The sequence below is a fragment of the Passer domesticus genome, chromosome Z (genome assembly GCF_036417665.1).
Source record: "Passer domesticus isolate bPasDom1 chromosome Z, bPasDom1.hap1, whole genome shotgun sequence".
In the NCBI taxonomy this organism is placed as follows: Eukaryota; Metazoa; Chordata; class Aves; order Passeriformes; family Passeridae; genus Passer; species Passer domesticus.
The window spans coordinates 37,367,202-37,387,800 of NC_087512.1; the positions used below are offsets into that span (position 1 = coordinate 37,367,202).

Sequence of the window (20,599 nt, forward strand, 5' to 3'; positions counted from 1 at the left end):
CATAGGCTTGCTCTGTGCTTGGCCATTCCCTGACTTGCTGTACATACATGCCAAGGACAGCCACCAGCCATCACAGCCAGTTACCACAGCTAACAACTTGGGCTTGCCTGCTGTGCTCAGTAGAGCCTCTGTGTCTATTTTATTTAGCCCTCTGCCCTGCCGCTGCACCACACACAAGTGCTATCTACACATATGCACAAATCTGACAGGAACAGGTGCTGTTCCTCCTTCCTGAGTAGGAAAACAACTCTAACAACAACAAAACATTAGTTGCTCTTTGTTAGGACTCACTGACAGAAATAGAGTAGATGCTGGAAGATGGACTTTAATATCCCCCAGATAGGCAAAAGAAGATTGCACTCAAAGCTATTCCACTCCAGAATCATTAACTTCAATTTGCTCAATATGCTTATTGCAAATATGCATGCCAAAAACCCAAAAGCTGACTTATGAAGTCAGTAGGTTTTGTGTCAAATTACTCCTGATGGAAAGATGCTTGAACCTTTTATTCAAGCACCATTTTAATTTATATTGATTTTACAATCAGAAGATATTAACAAGGAATAAGTTGATTTCAGTATTTTTGAGCTACTGTTTTTCAAAATCAAAATATCCATAAAAATTTTTACCAGACCACCTCAGCCCCATTGCCTTTTGCCATCAACCTTATGCTGCCTTCTATCAGCTACAACTCAGAGCTCTTACATATGAGCAACCTCTGGAGCCATTCTTCTTCCAAGTCCAAGAAACATACTTGTGGTATGCTGATCAGTACCCTAAACTTAGATAAAACAACTTTTATGAATTTCTTCCCCCCATTAAAAGAATTAAAACACAAAACAAAACCAGTTTGCACATAGTATCTTCAAAAAAGTATCACTCAGTTGTTCATGCCCACCTTCTCCAAGACTGGGATGTAAAGAATAGGATAGAGAGCTCAGGGCACAGAACATTTTTCTACTGTAGGAAAAGAGCATTCCCTTTACAAAACAATAGCAATATTTACACTTAACAATGAAGGCAAAAAAATGTCTGGGAAAATTTATGAATACTTCCTAGGCCTTAGAAAATAAGCTCAGTATTTTTCATTAGGACAAAAGACAAATACCAACTAATGTAAATCCTAAAGCACATAATGAAGTAGGATTGCACTGTCTGAAAATTCTTACTGTTACAACATAGTGCATCAAAACATTTGCACTTCTGGGCTGTCCAAACAGGATACTAGAACAGTGGGAAGACAAGTGATAAATTAACACCCACAATGAGTTTGAAAACTGCTGCAAGCATTTTCCTAAAGAAAAAAATGTGGACGTCTAAGTTCTTTTATATTGATATCTCTCAAAGCTTTCAGTTTCAGTTGCAGAAGTCCTTTGCCTGGCTTCTCCACCTGCAGCCAGAATTTGCCACATTAGTAGGGATGCCTGCATTTGCACAATAACACGACCCAATCTCGGATGGTAAAGAGATAAATCTGCCAAAACCCACCAGCCATTACCCAAGTAGGCACGCAATTTACATCTGACAACATGGTTTTAGCACTCTTGTAGGTATCATACTATTACTAACTTATATGCATTTACCAAAAAACTTTTCTTCATTTTACTTTTTGGAACTTGAGCTAATATATAAAAGAAAAATTTAGCCCTTGCTATTTAGATATAACAGAAGTAGTTAAACTGGTCAAAATAAAAAATAATTAAACCATGTCTGTATATTAATTTATAAATACAAGAATTTCACTAATTTTGGTGCATTTCTACACATACAATACATAAAAGCTCGTTACTGCTTATCTAAGGAGACTTTTAAAAAAATAAATCCACATCTAATTTAAAGATGAATATGCTCCAATCTGTCACAGCACGCTTTAACCCAAAGTTATATCACAAAAACTCAATTTAATACCCCATAGACAGGTGCTAAATTTTAACTTTTCAAACTGACATTTTGAGCTGTTAGCTTCTACTGATGGTGCTTGAAGGTCATGCTAGACATATTTGATGGAAATCATACTGTAGAACTGCACAGTAATACCAAAACATCATGGTGAATTTAGGTAACTTACAAACAGCCTAGGGTTGGTGTCTTGGATGATGAAAGCATGCCTGTCAGGATTTTTAGCAGCACCATTACTTGTAAAATGTTATTCTGAAAATCAAACTGATTTTATCTTCATGACCCAGATGTTATAAAGTAATTTCAACCACACATAACAACCAAACAGACCTGCTGCTATCCCTTGTGTACTTGGGACCCATTTCCTGTTACCCTTAAAAATGTATTTTACATTAAGAGAAAATTCCATTAAAAATACAAAAGAATTAGAGAAGTTTGAAGAGTCCATAATTCTCGGCTGATCATTTTAGCCACAGAGTTGAACTTACTTGAGTTATTCTTTCATTGAAGGTGTCCTTTACTGTTAAGATTTTGATGTAACAATGTATTTAAGCAATTTTAAGTCCAAGTTCACCTGTACTCAGCTATTAAAGTTTAAGTTAGCTATGCAATATTATCCTGCACTGAGACCAAAAGGAAATTAGAATGATCATAATGTAGTATCCAAAACTCAATATATCTATATGGCAAAATTCCTTTATGATATAAAGCCTCAGATTATTTAAAAGTTAATTACTGTTAAAACCAGCATAAAAACAGTCTGCTTCAGGTAATAAGCAAGCAATCATCAGTTAGACATATGGATACAGAAGCAACTGCAGCAACAATTTTACATAGTTTAAGTAAAATTTACATCTATAGTAAACTAAACAAGTGATCCTGCAACTCTCCCACAACCCAAAAGTGACGTTTAATTTTTCATAGTTTTCCTTCTATAGGCAAGAACTATTCTCAGCTAAAAGATTAATTCAGAGTCCAAATTTCACAATGCTAAGCACTTGATTTTAAATTCAAACCCTCAACCAAAATTACTTAAATTAAAATTAGTTTAACCAAATTACATGATGGAAAGGGCAGGGAAAGCTGGGACCAACCAGGGCAAGGACAGGAAACATAATAATCAAATCAAAACACAAAGCCATCACTAGCTAGGGATTCCTGCAATCAACTAACAGAACTCAAAGAAGTATGTCCCACACAGAGCAAAAAGCCCTTAATAAGTCAGAGACTTCATAAAAAGCCAGCTTAAAATTATTTCTGCAGATACACTGTCATCAATAACATTAAGCAAGCTGAGATGAATGCTTCTTGCTTAGTAATCTAAAAATAACAAAATGCTGCAAAAGATATGCAGATACTTTCCAGTAAATAACTGTCAAGCAAGTCTTGTATGTGTATGAAAGAAGCACCAATAAAAGTCAGAAGTTTAGTACTGTACAGCTATTTGTCAAATAACTTTTCCTAGTTCTTGTCTTTTGTAATTGAGAAAAGGAACAAAATAGAGCCCAAATTAATCTGTGCCACAAACACACACAATCAGCTTTGTTACTTGAATTAAGTTGCACATGACCATCTATAACAGATTAATACAGCAATATCACTCAAAACAAAACAGCATGAAAAGCAGCATGTAGTTCTTCAGAGAACTTTTCAGACAAGGCCAATTCTATTACAGCTTATGTCTACAAGGAAAAAAGCATCGCTGTAGGAGTTACACGTGAAGCACAAATTAAGTAGTAATGACATTAGTATGGCTTAAACAGATGCAGCTAAAAAAAGCCTCCTAGGGCCAAACACTATCATGACACATTTAAAATTCTCGCATTTAAATTCCTCACCTGTTATCCAACTCTAATTCCTGAAAATCCTAGAAACTAAAAATCTTAACTCTGGACTAAAAATGCGGTATTTCAAAAATCCTTTTTGATTTGCAGTTTCGTTCCCCTTTTCTGCCTTCAACAAACAAACTAAAGTTCAAGTTTACCTAAAAGCATTCTGTTCAGAAACAAGACTCCTCCATACAGTCCATCAAACAGATGATCTCATGTTCTGCATAAACCAAGACATATCTTAACAGAAAACACATATGCCTTGTATCATGAAAATAACTAAAAGGAAGACAAAACAGACAAACAGCACATCATCTGATTATTACATTATTGGAAATGGAAACATTAGCAGGAATGTTGGTACTTACTGTGCCTGGCTCTCTGTCTGCTCCCGCAGTAACCAAGAAATGGACAGACATGCCCGTTCAGACACAGAGGCAAGAACAGAAATAAAAAAGGGGGGAAAAAATTAGAACACAAGCCACAAACAGTTTTAAAATGGCTTTTATTTATATAAGTCATTGCACATTCCTAATACAGTGATTTCCTGAAAATTACAGTATTTTGTAAACATGATTTACAGTTTAACCATACACAAAGCCTAGTTTTATTTCAAGACAGAATAAATTATTTTCTTTTCAAAAATTAGTCAAGTGCAATTTTGCCCAATATTTAACTGAGTACTAGAATTTAAGCTTATGAAACTAAAGTAACAGATGCAATTATCGAAATATTTTGTTTGAACACATTCACTTCAAAATTTAGCTTCTTGTTCCCCCTACCTTCCCACCCGCCCATTTAACAACATTACTTTCTCTGAAAAAAATCACCATTATGCAGTTTAACAATTTTCCACAATATGGTGCAGGCCACTGCTATTACAACTAAGCATATACCAGGATGTCAAAAGGCCCTGCAAAGCACAGAGCAGGTGACACCTAGTGATCCCCTTTAAAATACTGAAAAATTCCAAGCTGAATTTTTCTTCAGTGGTTTATATGCAGACATTTTAAAGTTTGCCAACAGTTTTTTTTCGTTCTATATAACTTGAATTCTTTAGAGATGCATATAATTTGCAGCAATGCGCAAATTTGACAATGTCCTAATCAGGCCTGCCATGCCTCTCACCTCTGTGGTGGTCTGCATCGTGATGCTTCTTGTCATCTTTTATTGCCAAGTGAGACTGCCCACCCAAAGCACTGGAGAGGGCAAGAAGGCCAGCACTGCTTCCAAGTGGAGGGATTCCTGGAGGCTGAAGTCCTGATGGATGAGGTGTTAGAGGCACTGGAGGTCCATGGCCATGGGAGAGATGCTGAGCCTGCAACTGCTGCTGCTGTTCCCAGCAGTATCATCATCCCCAGAAGAGCAATGCACAGCACATAGTTTGGGAAGAATAAGACAGAAGTTTGGTTAATTATTGAGAATCTATAGTGCATTTTGACATTAATTTGTCTCCTCTTAATCTAGTCCCTCCCCTTTAACCCACCACACTATATACACTGTATTGTATCATGCTGTCTGAGGACAACTCTGCTCACATCCCAGAAAAGCTAGCTGGATACTTATTTTTCATCCTGATGCATAAGTTCAGCAATTATAGGTTGTTTTGGGCAGCTACTGCCCGCCACAGCATCTCTGGCAACAAAGAACAGCAGCAGAAGAATCAAACACCTTTCCGCTTCTAGAGAAAGCCATATCACCGCTCTGAAAAAAAGAAGTTCCAGCAGCAAGATTGATTTAAGCTCACCTCCCTCTCTTCCCCCAGTTTGGAAGCAGCAAGTACCTTTCTATCCTGAATATTAAAGAATGTAAAAGATATGATGAATTTCATATTTAGTAAAATTTAATTTGCATTTTATTCTAGCCAAGGTTTTTAAGGGAAAGATGGGAAATTATTCATGACTTAACACTTTAGGAGCCAGCTTTGAGCTGAAAATCCAGCTATTTTAGATAGCATAGAATTCTCAACAAGAAACATGGTATCAATGAATACCTGCACCTGTTTTAAAAGGAGCTTGCAAAATCAAAATCATAATGAGTCGACATACAACCCTGTAACCAATCTGCTAAAATAATCTTTAAGCAATTTTAGAAACAGTTTTTTCATTACAATGTCTTCCCCCTAGTTTAAATATTAAGGTATTTTCTAGTTAAAGCTTCCATGTTTTTATTAATGTTTACCAAGTTCAGCTATCCATTTAATTTGCCTAAAATGCTTTGCACAGGTTTTTTTTGTTTTGTTTTAGTTTTGGGGTTTTTTTGGGTGTTTTTGGTTTTGGTTTTTTTCTTTTTCTTTTTTTTTTTTTTTTTTTTGTTTTGGGGGGTTTTTGTTTGTTTTTTTTTTTGGGTTTTTGTTGTTTGTTTGGTTTTGGTTGGGTTTTTTTTGTTTGTTTTTTTTTAAGAAAATGAAGCTTCAAAAGTACCTTTATCTTAGTCATAGCTCCCATAAGCTGCTGCAGGTTAACAGATATTCTGCCTGCTTCCTTGTGTCTAGGCATGTGACTAGAAGACAGAACAATCCTCTCCAACTTGGCCACTTTCCATTATCCCTCTGCTCCAGACAGATACCAGGAAAAAGCTAGAGTGCCATCCAATTCATGGGATCGAAAAGGAGACAGACATATGTCTGAATAGGATGAACTCAAGTTTGATGAGGTGAATGCTAGTGGTCCTGTAATAGCATGTAACATTTTTACAGTACTGCTGGCAGCTACTGAAATCATACCTGGACTGCAGCTTACAATATTTCATGCATCGCACCAAAAAAACCCAACTCAAAATAATGCAGAAATATTTAATCTGTTTCTTTAGGTGTGAAGTCTTTCCAAGACATCCTGTCAACAATACCTGAATAACATCTACCGGCATATGAATGAATTTATTTATTACTGTTTATATGTATTACTACTGAACTCCTACACTTTTACTTCTCATAACCCCATCCCAAGACATGCCTTGAGCTGTTTATAAAATTATGTAGACACAGGAGCTGACATTCAAGAACTCTGCACTGCACTTGCAAATTTTTCAGTTTTCTGCTGTCCCAACTGTCATGCACCAATCATTTACTTATTTTAAATTACAAGACAATCTTTAAGTTTACCACAATCTATTCAGTCAATTCTATAAAGTCACATGTTTACCAAATTTTTCTCACACCACGTATCAGGAATTTATTTTTGAATGCTGCATAAAAAGCCATGCTAGTCTACACTTCAAAACATACATCTGATCATCATGCTTTCCAGTATGTTTAGAAAACAAGGTAAAAGAGAACTTATTATTTTTCTAATTTAATGTGTTTACAAAAGGCAACATTTTGAAGGAAGTATTAGGAATCATTTTGATTTTAAAGTAGTTAACATAGTAGACCACTTTCTACAATGTCAACCAGTTTTTGGTAGCGAAGCTTCACTTAACAGTAAGGAGCACTGTAACGTCTGACAGGTTTGCAGAGGTTTGGCTTGAGGGTTTTGCTTGTTTTTGAATCCCACCTCTAAAGAACAATACGACATCCCTCTTCACACAGACTTGAACAAGACTTCAGTAGTTTCCAGCACAATTCCTCAAAATGTGATAACTGATATTTTGGCAGCCTCTCCTCAGAGATAGCAGTTTAGTCACCTATTTCCTCATTGACCCCTTCAGCCAGGTTAGTCATCTGCACTCTAGCTCTGAGGCAACTTCAATCAGCAGTACTGTGCAGCATTATTGGCATCAGTTGTACTTGTCCCCAGCTGCACTATCACCCCACATTACCTAGTTTTGTGTGCAACTGCCTAAGAATAAAAAGTGATTTTTTCTTTCCAAACTCGTTTCATGGAGAAAAGCCTCCTCCCTTCTCCAACAATAAGCTCAAACTAGTTTATTTTGTAGAGTGACCACGGGAAGGTTGAAACAGGGAACAGGAGTTAAATTGTTTCCATTCCTGTCCTACCATTTGGGAAGGGTATGAAGACAACACTTATTCATCTCTCTCCTGCTTGGTTTAATTAGCAAACAAGTTAACCCACTTGATTTCAGGAAGCACAGGTTAAAGTTTTAAGAAATGTCAGGGGCACCTTACCTGCCATTTCCCTGGCTCTGGTTTGTAGCCTACATACCACACATTATGACAGTCTGAGAAATGAGGAACACGTTAATGCTCTATAATAGATTCTGAAGCTGGGAGTGGAAGGGTTGTGTCCTGTGCTCACTGGTGGTATTGCACACAGAGAGCGGGGAGCAATGGGAAAGGTGTGCTGTGAGAGCCACAAGTGCATTGCAAAGCTGCTCTGAACATTTTTGTAGCTTTGTACATGGTTACTTACAGGCATGGTACACAAAGATCTGTAAATATGGCACTACATGAAACTGACTTAAAATGAAATCCTGATCACAGTCTTTTAAGCCACCAAAGTCATGTCATGATTTCGTGTTTATTATCTGATGTTCATTGCTATTCAGGGTTTTAATATAGTCATTTATTGTTTATGTGTTATTTATTCATAACAGGTTGGAAGTTCTCCCTAAGAGATGAGGGATCATCCACGAAGATGATCCTTTCCAGAAGCTGATATTATTTTTATTTAAAAAACTTTAATTTTTAAAAGCATATTGCATTATCTTTGTAGAAGGGATTAAAGGAATATGTGCTGCACAAAAAAGAAGAAAATGAAGACCAGGGAGAGGGACAACAGCAACGTTCACCAGATGCATTTAGTAACTAAACATTTGCCATAGTAGATCCTACAAACAATTATATTATGCATATAATCACTTTCCCATCACTTCAAAGACACTAATGCCTGCTCTGTAACCTTTTAAGAGCTTAGCAGCAGTGAGATATAAAACGGAGTAGGCTGGCAGCAGTATCATGGTCTACTAGGCATGTTCATTAGCAGTTAATTAAAAACTAGACATCTGCCATAAGAAATGTGCTCAAAAAAGGATGAGTAACAGGTCTGTCTTAGTACCAATTATTATCATTACTTGCAGAGCAAAGGCTGTGTCCACTTTCAGAGCAAAGTGGGAAGGTAGAGAAGAGTGCAATGATGCATACTTAAGTGACTGCACTTAAGATAATTAGCCCCAGCAGTGATTTGAAAAATATCTGTAGTTCACCCACCATTTTGTTGCAAACCCAGAAGCTCTTCATATTTGCAAAGGGAGAAAAAGAATTACAAACTCATATTACTGTACTGTTTAGATGCAGGTTTTATTGCCTCAAATTTTATATTTCCCAGTGTCTCCATAACTAAATTGTAAAGACCCGAAACGTGGCATATAAAAAACAGCATTACTGTCTCTGAGCAAGGACCTCCTAACAATTTTAAAGGTAGTACAGCTTTTTATCTCCCACATTTTAGGCAAAACCCAGCTATGAAGAGATCTTTAATTAAGACTTAAAATGTGGAATTACTTTTTCAATCTCTGACAGACTTCCAGAGACAGAGTGAAACAGTGTCTTTGTGAAACAGAGCTCCTATAAGTAAACAGTGATAGGTCTCCCCTGGGCTCCTTGCTCATAAAGACGGAGAACAAGCTCTTTTGTAATCCCACCCCTCACCTTAAAGCAGTTCTGATGAGGTCTCAAAGATCTGATTTTACTTTGACACATTTTTAACTTAACTATACAGTTTTTAATCCTTATCATTAAGCACTTAGAGCATTCTTCTGTTTTTAAACAGATGCATGGTGTACTCTTCCGTGTCTCTTGAAAAGCACTGAATTAAAAATTCAGATGTGGTTGTAAATGAACAGTGGAAAAAAGGTTATGCTTTGTCCCAGACTACAAAAGCTGTCTTCTCTTGTGCTTTCCTAAATAAACACTTGAAAAATAAACACAGAAATTTTTTTTCCAAAATCTTATCAGCACTAGCATCAGTATTACTATCAACAGTTGCCTCCAAGTTCCAGAGAGGTGTTCTGAAAAAATATCTGGAAAACACAAGTCATTTAGAGACATAATATAAACATATGTAAAAAAACTGTAAACATCATGTAAACAAATGTAAAGGATGCTATTTCATGCCAACTTTTACAAAACAGAAGAAATGTGATTTTGTTCAACTCAAGCAGACAGAAAGACATGAGAGAAAAACACATATTACTGTGTTCAATCTCATTATCATATCCACTTCCTTTCCAAAGGAACATCTTTCAGTCTTTTATTTCCTTCCTTGAATTTCTTAAGGAAATGAGAGCCTGCATCAAATATCTGCAGCCAACACACACAAGAGGGATGTTGTCCGAGCACATACAGGTAGTTGATCAAGGAATAACCTTTTCCCTCACTGCTTAAAAATATTCTTAAAACTTGTATTGCAAATATAACCTTTTAAAAAAAGGAAGTAACTCAAGACTATGCTCCTTTCACATCCCATTTTTTTCCCCCATCCTAAAAAAACCAAAAGCCCTGTATGTACAATCCACAGTACCAGCAGCCAAATTTGGCAGGAGGAAACTCAGTAGACACTCTACACCATTAATTAATACTTACATTTAAATTTCTGTAAGTACTTTCCAAAGAGTATTTCAGCTATAGGGAAGAACATATTTCAGGACAACAAACAATCACTTGGAAGAACATATTTACATTCTTCTACAAAAGTGACTATATGCATGGACATGGAAAGAGTAAAAGATCCCATCTACTTAAGGCTTCTGGCCTGTCTTTGATATGGCCTCTCACAAAATTCTTGCCATTTAAAGAAATAGTGCACTGAGGGATGGATTATTACATGGATGAGGAACTGGATGGATGACTGCATCTGAAGAGTCAACGAAACTTAACCCAAAGAGTCAATGCCTTCACACCTCTGTGGAAACAGTAACGAGCAGTTTCCCTCAGGAGTGCTAAATGTGACCAACACTACTCAACACCTTCAACAATAACACAGGAAATGGGACTGAAAAAACTGTGCCTTCTGCAAGTTTGCAGGTGACACCAAGCTGTGCAGTGCAATTGATTCACTTAAGGAAAGGGGTGACATCGAGATGGCTTTGACAGGCCCAAGAAGTGGGACCATCTTATGAGGTTCTCAAGAGGTTCCACAAGGCCAAATGCCATGTCTGGCACCTGAGCTGTCTAGGCACAATTCCTAGACTGGGGGGCTGAAGGTCTTGGGAATGACCTTGCTGAAAAGGACTGGCGGGCTAGAAGAAAAATCATTGGATGGATTACTGCATCTGCAGCCTGGAAAGACAACTGTATCCTGGCTGCACCAAAAGAATTTGGCCAGCAGGTCAAAGGAAGTGGTTCTGTTCCTCTTCCCTCTACATCATGAGATGCTTACTGGAGTACCATGCCCTGCTCTGGGGTCTACAGTGCAAGAAAGACATTAACCTGCTACAGCAGGTTCAAAGAAGGCCCACAAAAATGATCTGAGAGGGCTGGAACACATTTCTTAAGAAAAAAAAAAAAAAGTTGGGGTTGTTCAGCCTGAAGGCTCCAGGAACACCTTACTGTAATCTTTATATACAAAGTGGGTCTGTAAGAAGATGGAAGGAGACTTTTTACCAGCATCTGTAGCTACAGAACAAGAGGCTGTGGTTTTACACTGAAAGGTGGTAAGTTTACATTGTACATAATGACAAAACTTTTATGTTGTAGGCAGTGAGACGCTGGATGCCCCACCCCTGGAAGCGCTCAAAGTCAAGTTTGGACGGAATTCTGAGCAACCTATCTCATGGAAGGTGTTTTTTTTCCCCATGGCAGAGGGTTTTGGTTTGATCTTTGAACATTTCTTCCAACCAAACCGTTCCATCATAGGTAAACAGATTCATTTATGAAATACCAACTATGCACCACTTACTGCTCCATCTCCCAGTTTTGCTTTGGCAGCAGCTGTCATGTTTCCTTCTTGATGCTTCTACATGTTTATGTACATATTTTTCCTTGATAATATCACCACACAAAGTGTGCTAATAGTCCCCACAAGACACTTCCTTCTGACCTATTTCAGCCCTAATCTTCTGTACCACTGCAGCAATTTACAAAGCTAAGGTCTGAGTTTGCTTTCTTTTGCTGACTGTACACAACTGTGAAAAGTGGCTGATACACCAGATAGCTGAGATAACATTCACAGACAACTCAACAGGCTGGAAAAATGGACTCACAGCAATCACATGATGTTCAACAAGGGCAAGTGCAATAACCTACACCAGGAGGAACAACACCATAAACTCACGTATGTTGGGATCCACACAGCTAGAAAGCAGCTTTGCAGAAAAGGTCCTTCCATACCAAACTGTGCATGAGCCAGCATCAATGTTCCCTTGTGGGAAACCAGGTGAATAGCATCTTGGGCTGCATTAGACAAAGTATTGCAGCAGGTCTGGGGAGGGGATCCTTCTCTACTTATCACTGCAGGAACTACAGCTGGATTACTATGTCCTGTTCTGGGCTTCTCCTTACAAGAGACATGAACAAAAGAGAGCATCCAACAATATGTCTAGAGATGGCTAAATAGTCCCAGCTCTCTCAACCCCTCCTCATATGACACAGTCTAGTCCCTTACCTTTATAGTCCATCACCATATGGCCCAATGAAAGACAAGAGGCAATGGTACACACTAACACATAGAAGCTCTTCTTAAACATCAGAACACACTCATTTTTGACCAAGCCCTTGCACAGGCTACCCAGGGAGCTTTGGAGTTTCCATCTTTGAACATACTCAAAAGCTGTATGGATATGGTCCTGCATAAGTGGCCCTACATGGTCCTGTTTGAGCAGGTGCAAGTAGATCAGATTGTCTCCAGTGGTCTCTTCCAACCTTACCAATTTTATGATGTGCAGACTGCAGAATCACAGAACGCCTGAGGCTCCAAGGGACCACAAAGGGACATCTGGTCCAACCTCCCTACTCAAACGAGGTCATCTCAGAGCATGTGGCACAGGATTGTGTCCACATAGTTCTTGAATATCTCCAATGAGGGAGACTCCAAAACCTCTCTGGACAACCTGCTCCAGCACTAGGTCACCCACAAAGTAAGGAAGTTCTTCCTTATACTCAAATGGAACTTCCTCTGCATCTGTTTGTGACAGTGGCCTCTTATCCTATTGCTCAGCACCACTGAGCAGAGCTTGGATCCATCCACTGGCACCCTCCCTTCAGACACTGATAAACAACGATGAGGACATCATTGTCATCTCAGTCATCTCTTCTCAAGGCTGAACAGGCCCAAGTGTGTAAGCCTTTCTTCATAAGGGAGATGGTCCAGTTCCTTAATCAAGTTTGTAGCCCTCTGCTAATGACAGGCCTACCACTAGACCACGTGCAAATTCTCGCCGCTTACTGTTGTCTCCCTGTTTAAACAAGTTTTAGAAAAGTGAGTCAGATACTACTACAATTTCTTAATTTTCTAACTACTTCCTATGAAATATTTGTTTATTTTGGTCAATTTAGTTTCCTTCCTTCCTCATCTTCTAAACCCTTTATTCTGACAGGAAGAAAGCCACACTCTATAACAGTAAACAAACTCTAAAGTGCCCACCACTGCATGTTCAGCTAATGAGCCAAGAATGTGGGTTTGTCGTTTGAAAACTATCCTTATGTGTGCAAGCCACAGTGCCTAATGTGGAAAGAGAATGTCCCTTCAGAAACAAAGAATAGTGTCTTCAGCAAGTCTTCCATCTATAAACCACATGAAATGTCATTGTACTACAGCAATTTAAGTCCCTAAAAGGACATTGGCAAAAATTATTCAAAGCTGTATATTTCACACATACAGAATTTGTGTGGCAGTGGCATGATTATTTAAAGGCCCAACTGTCTCATGGGTAAAATCCTGTTCCTTTTTCATGCTTTATTAAAGGACATGTATCTGGTAGTGTCTTGGGTTCTTCATACTGATTTTTCACTCCCCAAAAAAAGCAAATGAAATCCTGCAACTTCACTGGGAAGAGAATTTATGTCAGAAAGCAAATATCCAGGTCAGAAAGAAGATGTAAGTTAACTAAAGTCTGTTAAATTTCTGAACAGTTTTTCCATTTCCTGTTTTCGCTTGTTCAGACAACGCAAACCACACTAATAAGTACCAATTGCACAACAACATTTTTAAACAGTAAAGGGTTGCATAAATTGCCTCTCGTAAAACAGAAAACTGATGCTATACTAGGATAAAGGCATTTTGCCACACACATTCCCCAAACAGTTCTTTTTTCACAAATTATTTTCAGCTCTAAGGTAACTGAAATAAGACAGAGAAGCTGTACTTCAATGCTCCACTGTAAGTACAGTAAGCTCTTGTGTCACTTTAACTATTAAGATAAAAAAATAAGACACAGAAGGTCCAGCAACATGCTCAAAGTAATCCATGAACATACCTAAAAACAACAAAGCCTAACTGGAAGCCTGTACCCCAAGGTTCAAAATGACCCCACTATTGTTTAACTTGCTTATCAGTGACTCGGACAAAGGAAAGACACCTCCTCAGCAGGTCACTGAAGACCTGTCACAGAGCTGGAGCAGTGGCCATACTCCAGAGAGCAGCCTTTCAGAAGGGCCTCAAAAGGGTGGAGAGATGAGCAGAGAGGAACATGCTAAAATTCAACAAAGGCAAATGCAGAGTTCTGCACTGGGGAGGAAGAACCCCAGGCAGCAGCACAGCTGGGGCTGACCTGCTGGAAAGCAGCTCTGAGGAGAAGGACCTGGGGTTCCTGGTGGACAGCAAGCTCTCCATGAGCCAGCGGTGTGTCCTGGTGGCCAAGAAGGCCAATGGTGTCCTGGGGTGCATTAGGAACAGCATTGCCAGCAGGACAAGGGAAGTGATCCAGCCCCTCTACTCAGCCCTAGTGAAGCCTTCACCTGGTGAAGTTATTAAGGTGATTAGGGAATGGAACACCCCTTGTATGAGGAAAGGCTGAGAGGGCTGGACCTGTTCGGCCTCAAGAAGAGATGACAGTGTCTGTGCTCAACAGTGTCTGTCAGTATCGGATGGGAGGGTGTCAGAGGATGGAGCCAGGCTCTGCTCAGGGGTGCTGAGCAACAGGAAAGAGGCAATGGGCACGAAGTGATGCACATAAAACTCCACTTGAACACAAGGAAGAACTTTACTGTGCAAGTGACCGAGCACTGGCACAGGCTGCCAAGAAAGGTTTTGGAGTCTCCCTCAAGGGAGATATTCAAGAACCATCTGGACACAGTACTGTGCCATGTGCTCTGAGATGACCTGGCTTGAGTAGAGAGGTTGGACCAGATATCCCTCTGTGGTCCCTTCCAACCTTACCCATTCATTGATTCTGATTCTTTACTTATGTATGCATTCTGAAATATTTTCTACTTTCATGAGAAATTTTGAATGTTTTCAACACAGAGAAAGAAAAATTTTTCAACACCAGAAAGGCTTGGGCTGCTTTAATTACAAGACCAGTACCAGTACATAGACAGTACTTTTGCTGAATCACAGGATCACATTCTTAAATTTTAATACTGTAGTTAGTTTTACAGTTTCAGAACTAATAAACAGGTCTTCAATGCTTCCCAATGTAATTCAAAAAGCATTTAAAAATTAATATTCAAGGGTAATTTATTAATCATGGATTAGTTTCCACATTACCACTACATATTGCAAGGAAGAAAGGATTCTTTCCCTTAGTATAAATCTGAGCAGCAACTCTTATCTTCTCTGGGCTTTCCTGTCTTACTGTAAACAGCTAGGTTTCACTGCTCTTCATCTTGGCATCTTTGAGGCAAGACTAGGGCAAGCCTAGGCACCAGAATTAGAAAGATAAGAGATAATACACTTCAGGTCACTTTTGTAAACAGTAAATGACAGATTGGGTGGCCCCACCCAAATGATTCGCCACCACACCCAGTAAATAAGTCCAACTGTTTTTCTCCTCAAGTGACCAGCAACTAACTATTTAACAAATTTTTAGCCATAATTCTTAAATGGCAGGATTTCCTATTATCATACAGGGAGTAATCATATAGCACTGCCAGCAGGACTGGCATTTTCACTGGAGAAGGTCTGCAGCAGCAGTCTCTCTAGCTGTGGAGCCTCTGTGGATCACCCCACCGCACGCAGGCAGAGTCCTGCATCAAGGATGCAGGGCATTGCCAGCAGATGGAATTCTTCCAGTTCAGTGACATCTTCTCCCCAAGGTGCATTTACACTCTCCTACCACAGTTGCACCCACACAAAGGCTTTTGCAGACAGAAAAGGGTTTTCTTCCTTCCCCTGTGCTTTTAGGCAATGCAAGTCAACCTAAAACTCTGTAGGCTGTACCACGTGCAGACCCACTGAAGCATGAGGGGAGCACCACGAAAAGCAGCCCACAAACTAAAGAAGCCCTTTTGCTTGTCTAACCTTTTATGTATGTACAAACACACCGTATTTTATATGACATATAGACAATATTTTACATCTTAATATATTGCTAGCATATCATTACATACAACTTTTGCTATATATTACATGTAGTATGTGTATGTGACATATATTGAACATTTATACTTCTATGTAAAAATGTAGCTCTTTGGTGTGTTTGTACATACAAAAAATGTGCATTCTAGGGCTCATGTAAGAACAATTTCTGCCTCAAACACTTCATAGCAAAAAAAAAAAAACCCCAAAAAACTAAATAGAACTGAATCAGAAGACCACGTTTTTAAGGGTCCTTGTATTAATTATGTTATTCACCTTGTTTTTAACTTAGATAAAATCTTGTTGTTGGTTCTTTTCCTTTCTTAGGCGAAAGTCTGAAGAAAATAGTCTGAAGGACTGCCATAATGGAAGAGCCAGACAAGCATTTGTAAAAAACAGTTGTCACAGGACAGGAAGGGTAGAGTCACAGTCACCACAGAAAAAATGATCCTTGCTTGGGAAAACATGTCTCCACCAAAGACTTCCCAGACTCTAAAAGAAAGTAACAAATTCAGAACCACAGTCTAAAAGTGGCAGAAGCTGACCTTCAAATCTCCTGGTCCAGACAAGACAAAGGCTGGTTTTCTGAAACTATTCATGTTCCTCTATCACTGTCAGTGTAAGTCAGCTCAAGAACAAAGCTTTTCTTTAATTTTAGACAAGTACGTGTTGCCTTGTCTGAAGGCTCCGATGCAAGCCTGAAGTCTCTAGAATGAAGCTGTCAGCACACACTGCTTCTGCTCTGCAGAAACTGCCAGCACATTTCATTTCTGCGGCAATCATAAATTCCTGCTATTACTCACCTTCTAACCTCAAATCTAGTATTTGCCTTTTTAGCTACTGTTAGCATACCACCACCATCCGACAACACTTCAAAAGCATGCTCCTACTGCACAGTTGCCAAAAACAACTAGTTCAAGCATGCACCAATTTGGAAATGACTTACAGATATTACTCTAGAGGATTTTAGTACTGACGTATGATTATCTTAAAAAGTATTTATTTTCCTTCCAGGCTCTTTTAGTCTCCAGAAATTTAACTCTTGCTGAACATGACAGACATTATTAAGTAGCAAGGTTTTTTGTAAATTAAAATCCAGAAATTAAATAGAGGATTTGAAGTTATACTCACTATCTTTTTGTCCCAGCTACTACTAACTACAAAAGCATTTCAGAGACACCAACAAATGAAAAATATGACAGTCATAAAAAAAGCAGCACACCAATCTTTATTTGGTATTCTAAGCCAGGACCAGAGGCTTGTATGTTTTCTCTACATTCCATAACAACTTCAACACATCAAACAATTACTTCTGAACATGCATTTAAGCACTTTTTCTAATTATTGCTTTTAGTTCCTCACTACTGTTGCTTGTAAGTACTCAATCTGAAAAGCCAGTTAGCCAGCACCTTTATAAATAGTACGAGATACTGTTTCAGGCAGTTGTGTATGAATTTCAGGCAATTAACTGTTATACAAGATGGTGATCTTGGCAGTTCAGCAAGTACTCTGAAAAATTCAAAAATAATGCAGTTACTAGATACCAAAAATTCTGCAATTGAAACAATTGAAACGTCTTTGTCATGCCTTTACTACTTCCTGAAGTTATCTTAACTGCCTACGCTAGCCTCTCCCTATTCAAGAGTAAGGAAAGCAAGCTTCTTGTCCAGTCCTCCCACACAGACCCTATCCCAAGTCTGTCTTGCTCTTCTTCCATGAAAAACACAGCAAGCAGGTTGCTGTTTTCTTGTACAATTCTAATGTTTAATATTTACAGTACTTGTGTCCTCCCATTCTTCTCCATCTGCATCTTCTCTGCACCTTCCTACTCTCAAGTGACCCCATTGTTGACACTGGCACCTAGTTAGAAGCATATTTTGCCTGTGCAGTCCACATCACTCCCATCCATGCAGTGGCAATTAGTTCACCTCAGTTTATCAGTGTTTCCCTTCTCAAAATCTCTATGGTTCATTCTTTGCACCACTTATACTGCAAAGTAGGCCAGCCTGCAGCTCTACATCATTCAACATACTAACTCCCAACAACTTTCTCTACTCCTACTCACATTGGGATGGGACAGCTTGATGAACATAACCATCCTTCATCCTTACTCAACTAACTTCTTTACATTTCATTTCTCCTCATACACAGTCCATATACAGTTTTCTTTTGTCTGCACCAACCAATTCAGCTCTCCCACTCAACTCCTTCCTCCTCCCAACATACAATATTTCCAACTACTTTCCAGACAAGTACTGAAGGTTACATCACATTTTATTTCAGCCTACTGACTCTTTATCTACTCCAATTCCCCTACATATCTCACTATGGAAGCAAAGCAGACATTTGTAAGAGAGAAAAATTATGTACATCTCTTTATTTTGTCTTCTTTTACCTAAAAGCTTCATTTTTATGACTATTATCCACTTTAACACTATGTTCAAAGCAGGTAAGCTATTCTCCTTATACACTTGAATCAAGAGTTAAATCACTTTCTAGAGGAAGCAATACATCCCTCTAGGATTAAATAACTTACCCTGTACTAATTACATATATGAATACATACATGTACTGCTCCAACCACATTCTGCAAATTCTTGCTTTCAACTGCACTACTCCAGCACTTGTATCCAACTTCAGTCCCTTATATTTCACAAAAAACATTCTTTCTAAACAAGTCTAAACTGAACCATTTGGAAGCAAGTACACAAAATGTATCAATCAATTCTTCAATATCAAATCCTTCTATCTAACCCTTCTCGAAACCACGTGTTCCAATCAGACTTTCTTTTTTTCACCATTACCACACATACATTTTACCACTAAACTTACTTCATTTCTGCTGAAAAACAGACCAGTTTTGCAAGTGTACACACTATCTCCCCAACACCCACTCAATAAAAAGGAATCTAGCAAGAGGTACCAACTCACATTTGGTACCTCACATGTTCTCATAAGAATCTGCCTTCTCTCTGCATCCACATTTGCAGCTGCATATCTTCAGGTTTTCGCACTAGTTAACAATATTTTTATTCAACGGTCATCATACTTTCACTCCTTTCCTGAAAGCTCTTACGCTTCACAAATTTGCACTGTATACTTGGTCTCACCATTGACTTGTAGTTTGGATACCAGATCTTGATGAGAGCCACCTGAAGTTCTTTTGTTTTTCTTTTTGGGCAAGATCCAAGGTGAAGCTTTTTCCATCCAAGCCACATGAAGCCTTGCAAGACAAGGGAGGTCTGGCCTGCAACTCAATTCCATTTGACTTTTGGATGCGGTGTTGCCCTCTCCAGAATGACTGAGAATACCTTCTTCTGCAGAAAATTGTCTTGTTTGGACACTACCTTCCTTGTTTAGATACTACCTTCCTCTGTATCACTGCTCCAAGATTCTTCATTTCCCATCAGTCCACAGAGAGAGTGAGTGTGTGGAGGTGAGGTGTCAAGAGGAAACCAAATTAATTAATGCCATTCTTTCATATTTTATACACCTTCTCCCAGATTTTCTCTTTTGAGTAGGTCAAGCTACTAATACCTATCAATACCACTCCATATTTTTCCTCCAAGCTTAGTGACACTAACAGCAAAAATCTGACCATTGTCTGGGGACTGGTATTTTGAGAACACCCCTATCATGCTGGCAAGTATCTTCCTCCCCTGCTATCTACTTTAAACTGGTAAACTAAGTTGGAGGCTTTATATTCTAAAAGTAACTGCCATGAATCCTAGGATAAAACTAAGGTTTCTATGAGTTCTAAAATATGAAGAATAACCCAGCATGTTGCTATACAATAGAGCTCCTATTGCCAGAGTTCAGTAATTTAAACTTGTGGTTATGGAGTTTATGTTAAAAGTGAGGAGAGTGCCTTGTGCTCACTAGATCTCATTTTATTTAATTTAAAAGAACTAGGCAATTTCCCCTCCCTCAGCACATAATGCAGATCATGCCTGAGAAGGATCTAAAGTAATGCTACAGCTGCTTAGCTCTTCCCTTGCACTAAATTCTGCATTCATTTCTGCTCTAGTCTGTATTTCTATTTTATAATGAAACATACAGCCTAGTTATTTATAGGCTTTCTAAGGATTAACTACACACTCATAAGAATAAACCCTCAAGAGGTTAACCTCATCCTCTTAAGCTTCACACACTACAATCCCAGAGATAGCTGGCAACCACAGCCAAGAGAGAAAAAAATAATCCCACATCTTGCTAATCCTTTAGCCAATCACCTCATGCAACAGTGGAGAGGCCTCACGGAGGCCAACAACTCAATCTGTCTCAGGAGAACTGTCAGTCCAAAAGATACATATTTCACTAAGTCATTAGCAACCCACCTCAACAGGAAAAATAAGACATACCTGGCTTCTTAGTAGTATGCTGAAATCATGCATGAAAAATACCGTGCTGAAGAAAGTTTCCTGTTTGCTGCTTGTATTTCTCATTCACATATTTGCATATTTGATTCATAAAACTAGATTATTGATTGGAAAGTAAATCTAATCTTCCATGGTTCAC

General features: G+C 38.7%; 1 protein-coding gene across 4 annotated transcripts in view; it reads right to left on the reverse strand.

Moving 5' to 3' along the window:
• LOC135289238 (transducin-like enhancer protein 1) overlaps nt 1-20,599 on the reverse strand; it is a 72,410-nt gene that overhangs the window by 25,391 nt on the left and 26,420 nt on the right. For all 4 annotated transcript variants that reach the window (XM_064402680.1, XM_064402681.1, XM_064402678.1 and 1 more), the window contains 2 exons: nt 4,857-5,061; nt 4,097-4,113 (listed from right to left, as the gene is read on the reverse strand). In XM_064402680.1, coding sequence (XP_064258750.1) covers nt 4,097-4,113; nt 4,857-5,061 — 222 coding nt within the window. The remainder of the gene's footprint in view (nt 1-4,096; nt 4,114-4,856; nt 5,062-20,599) is intronic.